General features: G+C 36.4%; 1 protein-coding gene across 1 annotated transcript in view; it reads right to left on the bottom strand.

Moving 5' to 3' along the window:
* Positions 1–1,333: 1,333 nt before the first annotated feature.
* The window catches only part of AGPS (alkylglycerone phosphate synthase), a gene marked incomplete at both ends in the record, with an annotated part of 139,643 nt that continues 133,192 nt past the window's right edge, over positions 1,334–7,784 (bottom strand). Inside the window, one exon of the mRNA XM_079710107.1 lies at positions 1,334–1,455. Within this exon, the coding sequence (XP_079566233.1) occupies positions 1,334–1,455 (122 nt within the window). The remainder of the gene's footprint in view (positions 1,456–7,784) is intronic.

Here is a 7,784-nt window from a genome sequence, read left to right as displayed (position 1 = left end):
TTCTAAAAAAATTATCAAAAGTTAGGTATTGCATTAAGAAAAGAATCTGTCTCAAAATGTGAACCATGAACCTTGACAGACAGTGACTCAAAGTAATCATTTCATTTATTTTAATATCCAGGTTTGAATGTAAAAATATTTGCTAAATGTGGTTAACGTTCTCCCTATTGTTTAAGAAATATGATATTTCAAACTTTTGATTATGGTATGTGTATTAATACATTACTTTTTTAAATTTAGGTTAAACCAGTAATTCAAAAAAGGCATTAAACCATTATTAAAAACTAAATTGAAACTTTACTTTTATATGGAAATTTATCATGTTGTTTGGGTTAATTTTTTTTAAAAAGGTTTTTTGTCATTGAAACTGTTGAGGTTTTCAAATTCAGTAGCTGAATGATGACTGTGTTTCTTTAGCCGAAACAGTTCTTTGAACTGGAGACATTCAGTGTAAGAAGTCTTCCCTCTTCTGCTCCTGTTGTAGCTTCTTCTGCATCTCAGCAACAAGAATGTGAAATGAGAAACATTAGAACTGTAAGTTGAATAAAGACATTCTTTTCATGGTAAACCTGTTCTTCACGTACAATGAGTGATAAGTCAGCTTTTCTTATAAAACATATTATGAATGAATTAGGATATAACAATATGTTATCTCAGTGATACAAATACAACTCATACCTCAGTAGAAACAGAAACATGGAGAACAAAAACATGTCCCCTGACAGAATAAAGCATACTAATGATTTAAGGTTTTATAACTGTATACTAATTTCAAAGAAAAATGTAGGCCAAGCACCTTACAGAACTGAAGGCATCCTAAGTAAGAGGTTGCCTATATTCTTTCATGGGTATTCTCCCTTAATGACCTATTCACACTAGAATGCACTCTTAAAAAAAATACATGTATATCACTCCTCAGTGGAATCCTTCCCTAGATAGCTGCTTCCCAGAAACGTCCTTTTAAAAAAGAGGCTAGAGAAACAATAGATGACACCAAAATCTGGCTTTGTTCCTAAGAAGAAGCATCAATACAAAACAGCTGGCAGCATCTTCTTCTGAAATTAACCACTGGCAGCCTTGTGCTGCCTGACTGAAATTTGAAATGACAACCAGTTGGCTGTAAACTGATACACCTACAATGAGAGAGATTTAGGAATACCATCTGTCAATCCATAGATGTAGAAACAAAACAAACTACAGAATGAAACAAACTTATTTTAAACCAACAAACAAAGGTAGCTGAAATAAAGTCCATGATATATCTGATTACTGGTATAACCATAGTTAAAGACTTAAAAAAAAAGTGACATTTTTCTTAACAATAGTAATGGATTTATAAAAGGTTTCTGTTTCCAAAGATGTTATTGGGGTCCACATATTCCTTGACAGACTTCAGCATCCCAAAGCCGACATCAGAGATACTTTCCTTTAGCCACTGCTTCCGTAACTTGCCCACTGGAAAAGCAAAATAAAAAATGCTTCAATATACACTATGATGCTGGGAACCAATCAATCTTATGACCATGAATGAACAAACACTGTGTGATAAATGCTTTTATTCAAAAATGAGAAATGTTTTGCTGTATTTGATTTATTGAGCCCACCAGACTATCAAGCTCATTAAGCTCAGTGTACTCCCAGGGGAGCCTGTGCTCCACAGTGTCTCCTTTCTTTGTAAACTGTAAAATGGAGATGAAGGGAGCCTGCACTGAGATTATGGCCCATTTTACAAATAACAAAATGAGAAAAACATGCATTTCAAAAGAACCCACCTCCTGTCTTTACCAGAACATGCCAAAGTTTCAGAGAAAATAAAGTTAACTAAAGAAAACATATCCAGATGAATTTGCTGGGTATACTACAGCAAAAACTGACAAGCTATATATCCATAAAATATTTTGAGAACAAAAGCTTTTAAAAAATTGAGAATATCTGAACTTTGGGCTTAAGAAAAAAATCTGGTTATGAGCTTTCCATTTGCATTTTCTTTTCATATGACTTTAAAATAAATTTGCATGTTCAAATAATTGTTATTTTCTTCCTATTATTTTTCCAGAATTAGAGTTTTTTTAGGCACTAAATAAATCAAACACCTAAACCATCTTAAATTTAATTATCTGCTTTTATACACTGTATCATGTTCCCCTTCTTTGTTTCTAAGTCTTGCTAATTTATTCTGAGAATAACGAATATAATCGTTAGCAGCATAAATTATATTTTAAAAGGCATTCAACGAAAATGTAACCTTTTCTAAGCAGAACTTTTATAAGAAAGGATATGTACTTAATCTATAAAAGAATTCTGAAATGTCAATTTACTTTGGCATTAAAAAGCAAAGCAGGATGCTGATTTATCTATGGGAAAATGGATAAATCTTATTTACGGGTAGGATTATTTGTAGTTAGTACTTTTCAAATGCATTATTGTAATAATTGAATTCAAATGGTCATTTTCCACAAATGTTCATTAATGATCCAAAGTCATCAGCAGCGATTTAATTGGCCAACTAAAATGGGAAGCCTTCTTTCATTAAAGTGTTCAGCCTGTCATTCTAAAATGCACTCTCATTTATCAGGCTTCAGTGATCCACCATAGCATCTGCCTTTTGGAAAACTTAAATACCATTTTAAGCTCAACTCAAACCGTCTTTTGTGTCCAGTACTCCAGGAAACCACCAGTTGTCATTAAAATAATAAATAGCATGACATTCTCAGAAAGCAAAATATTTCTGCTTGGCTTCTAGAAATAAAAAAGCATTGCTGGTATTAAGATGAGGAAAAATGCTCTACAGAAGGAAAAAGAAATCTTAAATTCAAAATAAAAATTCTGTTTAAAAGAGCTCTAAAACAAGAAGCCAAACAGTACAAACTGCTATTCATGCAATCTCTACCACCTAAAAGATGTTCTACCAGGTCCTCCTACTATCTCCCTAAGGGACAACTCACCACAATGACTCAGCCTTAGTTTTCTCATATGCAAAGGGATTAGAAGCTACAGAATCTTTTCACTCCAAATATCCTACGATTTTTGCACTAAGAAAAAGTTACAAATCAGTTATTTCCAGATTTGCTCCAAGGTATTAAAAGAAAAAAAAAAAACTACTCTGTGAATGGTAGAAGTGGCATTATTATAAGCTACCGACACTGAGGCAACTCAAGAGAGTGGGATGAAAAGCAGTCAATGCCAGTCTCCACTGTTATCTGTAATATAGTTTCACTGAATGTGTCCTGTGGTTATGGATGTAATTGTCCTGAAAAGACTGCAAACAACTGCTCCGACAAGATGGAGCACATTAGAACCTCAGCAGGATGCCCAACAGCTAGCTCGTCTGCCTGGTTTTACACCTCTAGTAATAATCCAATTCCACAAGGAGCTGAACCATCCTCTGAGAAGCCACCCAACAGCCACTGCATATTTAATGAAGTCGCTCACCAAGCGCTGGAAAACAGAAGGTGCTTGAAGTGCATCATTAGTTCTGTCAGAAGGATAATTTACACATCTATCTTGTCAAATTTTCTATGGTTTATACTTTTACAATAATCAATCTAACATACATTTGATTAGTGAACTAGAAAGTTAAAAAAATAAAAGGCAGTACAGGCAGCATAGCTGTGGCCCCTCAAAAACATATCTGATAAAATAATTTAACCCCTTGATGGCCTGATGGCAGAGGTCTGTAAGCTTCTTCTGTTAGTGATAACAGAATTTGAACTGAGGTCAGAAATCACAGTTTATGCAATTAAAGGGACTAGAAATCTTTTTGGATTTGCTTAACAATTTAAGTCAACTACATTACAGGATAAACGTACACAGAGAAAAGAGAGTTTAAGTAAAAATGCTTAATGAGCGTTTATAATACGAGATTATAGGAAATAGTCTTCATAAAATTCTAGAGAACCTTCTCTGGCTGCCTCAGATGAATTGATAAATTAAAAGAACAACAATGAAACATCAAAGGCCCTAATCCCAAAGATGGGATCATACTTCAAAGTAGAAGACTTTTATTCTAGAGTTAAACAACAACAATAATAATGCCATTTGTACAATCTTTATTTGCACTGCTAGGCATTTTAGAAATTAGATTATACTGATCTGGACATGTGTAACACACATGTGTGCACAACTATATAGTAGCTGCTTACATATCTGTAGACTCATTTTCAGAAAAGGAAGCATGCCATACTAAAGGGGAGAATGGATGAATGAAAACAGCAAATAACAGGTGGCCAAAGACTACTTCAACATTCCTTGTATGTATAGTTATCCATGAAAAGTCATGTGTACCTTCATACTACATGAAGCTTATTCCTCTTTCCAGACTTGGATTATCTGATGTGGGATATTCATGACTACTGACTCAACTACACTCCTGTGACTTCTGATCCTCTAGAAGTGTAAACCTAGCTTGAGAGCCAACACTAGAGCTACAAAAAGCCAAATCCACCATTTCTGAAAATAAGAAAGAGACCCCGTATTCCATAATTCTCATTTTTTCTACATATTCAATGCTCAAAATACTTAAGCCAGGTATTTAAGAGTCTTAGATGTATTTTGAAAGGTACAAAAATCATAGGCCAGCCAAATACAGAAAACTAATGGAGGAAATTCTTTGTCTGCTTAAATTAAAAGTGGAGTTCACTTTTTTTTTCTTTTTTTTTTTTGCGGTACGCGGGCCTCTCACTGTTGTGGCCTCTCCCGTTGTGGAGCACAGGCTCCGGACGCGCAGGCTCAGCGGCCATGGCTCACGGGCCCAGCCGCTCCGCGGCATGTGGGATCCTCCCGGACCGGGGCACGAACCTGTGTCCCCTGCATCGGCAGGCGGACTCTCAACCACTGCGCCACCAGGGAAGTCCCTGGAGTTCATTTTTACAATTTAATTTCTTATACTGTATATACAGACAGAATAAAATAAGTATTCTGTGTTTTTTTCCATAATATACAGTACATTAAAAAATTATACTTTGGGGACTTCCCTGGTGGTCCAGTGGTTAAGACTTCGCCTTCCAACACAGGGGGTGTGGTTTGATCCCTGGTTGGGCAACTAAGATCCCACATGCCTTGCAGCCAAAAAGCCAAAACATAAAACAGAAGCAATAGTGTAACGAATTCAATAAAGACTTTAAAAATGGTCCACATCAAAAAAAAATCTTTTAAAAAAAAATTATACTTTGGAACAGAGAAAATAGAAGCTTTTTGAAATCACAGGCTCAACAGTCCCCTTTGGATGCTAACAGCTCCAAGAAATAACACATTTTGTGGGAAGATCAACAGCAAAGACTGAACAGACATGTATATAAGAGGGATGGGTAATGGGAGTCTTGTGTGTGGAAAATGTGAACATGTTGGCCAGCCTAGCCACCAAAAATTATCTGGAACTAATCTTTGTGGTCTAAGGGACTGAAGACTTAGCAGAAACTACCTAATAATCTCATCTTAAAAGGGACACATCTAGGGTCTGCTAGCCAGAGTTCTTTTTAGCTAAATTAAAAACTCTCTGAATTATGAATTTGATTACAAGGCTGAAAAGACTTATTATACACTTATTTAAAAAACAAATCATGGGCTTCCCTGGTGGTGCAGTGGTTAAGAATCTGCCTGCCAATGCAGGGGACATGGATTCGAGCCCTGGTCCGGGAAGATCCCACATGCCACAGAGCAGCTAAGCCTGTGCAACACAACTACTGAGGCTGCGCTCTAGAGCCCGTGCTCCGCAACAAGAGAAGCCACTGCAATGAGAAGCCTGCGCACCGCAACGAAGAGTAGCCCCTGCTCACTGCAACTAGAGAAAGCCCGCACACAACAACGAAGACCCAACTCAGCCACAAATAAAAATAAATAAAATTTATTAAAAAAATTAAAAACAAATTATGAAATGGGCTGTACGTTTAGAAGATTACTGAAGCTGAAGCTCAGAAGGAGAATTTAGCCAAAGTTAAAAGCACCTAACTGTTACTGAAATAACAGTATTTTGAAAGTTCTACTTTGGGCATCCTGGATACCTTTTTAACACTATTCTACAGGTCAGATTTAAAAAAGAAAATCTGGATTTAGCTTCTTGTATGAGTGATCTGAGCACTGACTTTGTATTTCAAGATTTAATTAACCCAACTAAACTACTGGTGGATTAACTAAGGAACTAGCGCTAAAGGGACACCAACCTCTTGTCAGATGAGGTTCTGGCCCCACGCAACTTGATCTGTACTGATGAGAACAGAGAAGGACAATGGACAATTTCCACTCTTTCTGGTATCTGGTGATCTAACTATGATGATGTTTCTTTGGGAGGGAGTGGCGTGGGGTAGAACGTTCAACCTGAAAGAGGATTTAGTTGTCCATCGGTTTGTGCTCTAAGGAATCTGTGTGTGTGTGTTTGGCTTTGGTGGAGGTACATGCTGAAGCCAACAGGTTTCCAGCTGAGGGATGCGAATATCCAGCTTTTAAAGACACATGAGATGGGACTATAACTATCGCGGAGTCTGATTTAATGCTTAGTGGATACTTAAAGTCACGTTTGATTTATTAAGTCATCTGATGTATTTTCTACTACTAATGAAACTTCTGACATCAAGATGAAAGATTCATAGATAATTAAAATCTGGTATTATAAGATTTTTCTCTTATTAAATATTTTTATATGTCAGTTTTCTTTATGCTAAGGTTTTATCTGTGCAGTTTATATAGCAGCTCTAAGATCTTACAGATCCTTGAATAGGTCTTTAGAGATTATGAAACAGAAAAAAAACCCTGAATCATCAAGATAATAACAGATCACAAGAGCTGGATTCAATCTGTCTTCAGAACACAATCAAGTGCTAATTCTGCTATACATCCCCAAAAGATGGCTTGACACGCTCGAAGTTTAAACCAAGTGGCAATTAATGCCTATACAACAGAGCTGAAAGCAAGTGAACAGGCCAAATAACATGAAATAGATAAGGACAGAAAAGGACAGTCAACATCATATGCTCCTTGAAGACTAGGGCCATGTTTTATTCATTTTTGTAGTGCTGTTGCATAATATAGTGTATGCCACACAGTAAGAATTCAAAAAATGTTAGTTAAAAAATAAATGTTGAACCACAGTTATCTATAAGCCATTTTAGATAAGATGTAGGGATGCAAATATCCAGGGAAAGGCAATCTGGGTTTCCTTAATTTCCTTTGGTTTTATCTGTCTTGCATTCCCTATATTCTGACATTATTTCTTGGATATATTCAGAGCTATTCTATATTAGCTAAGATAGGAGAAGGTATGCCACAGAACCTAACTCTCTTTTCCTTCAAATCTCTAGGAATCTTTGGACTATATCAATAGCTCTCAACAGAGGCAATTCTGCACCCTAAGGGACACTAAGCAATGTCTAGAGAAGTTTTTGGTTGTCGTAACTGGGGCGATGTTACCAGCATCTAGTGGGCAGAGGCCAGGGATGCTGCTAAACATACTACAATGCACAGGACGGCCCCCACACAAAGAATCTAGTCAAAAATGTCAACAGTGACAAGACCAAGAAATCTCGGATTATGTTTCCAAAGGTCTGTCTCCTAGGAGCCCAACACTTTCCATAAAAGCAACATATCTTCACTGCTACAACCAACTGGATTAGCAGTGAATGGCTTTTACTATAGCAAGGTGACCTTGTTCTAAATTTGAGGCTACTAACCAAACTGAAAGAAATTCTGGAAAAGTGGTAGACAGAAGTTATACTCTGAGAAAACCTACCATTCATGACAAATGCTAGTTTATTTCAGAACTTAACTCCTAAAGACTTGAATCTAATATCTAC

Source organism: Hyperoodon ampullatus (genome assembly GCF_949752795.1).
Source record: "Hyperoodon ampullatus genome assembly, chromosome: 8".
Lineage (NCBI taxonomy): Eukaryota > Metazoa > Chordata > Mammalia > Artiodactyla > Ziphiidae > Hyperoodon > Hyperoodon ampullatus.
The sequence above is the reverse complement of the archived record's forward strand: the minus strand, read 5'-3'. Positions and strand labels throughout refer to the sequence as shown.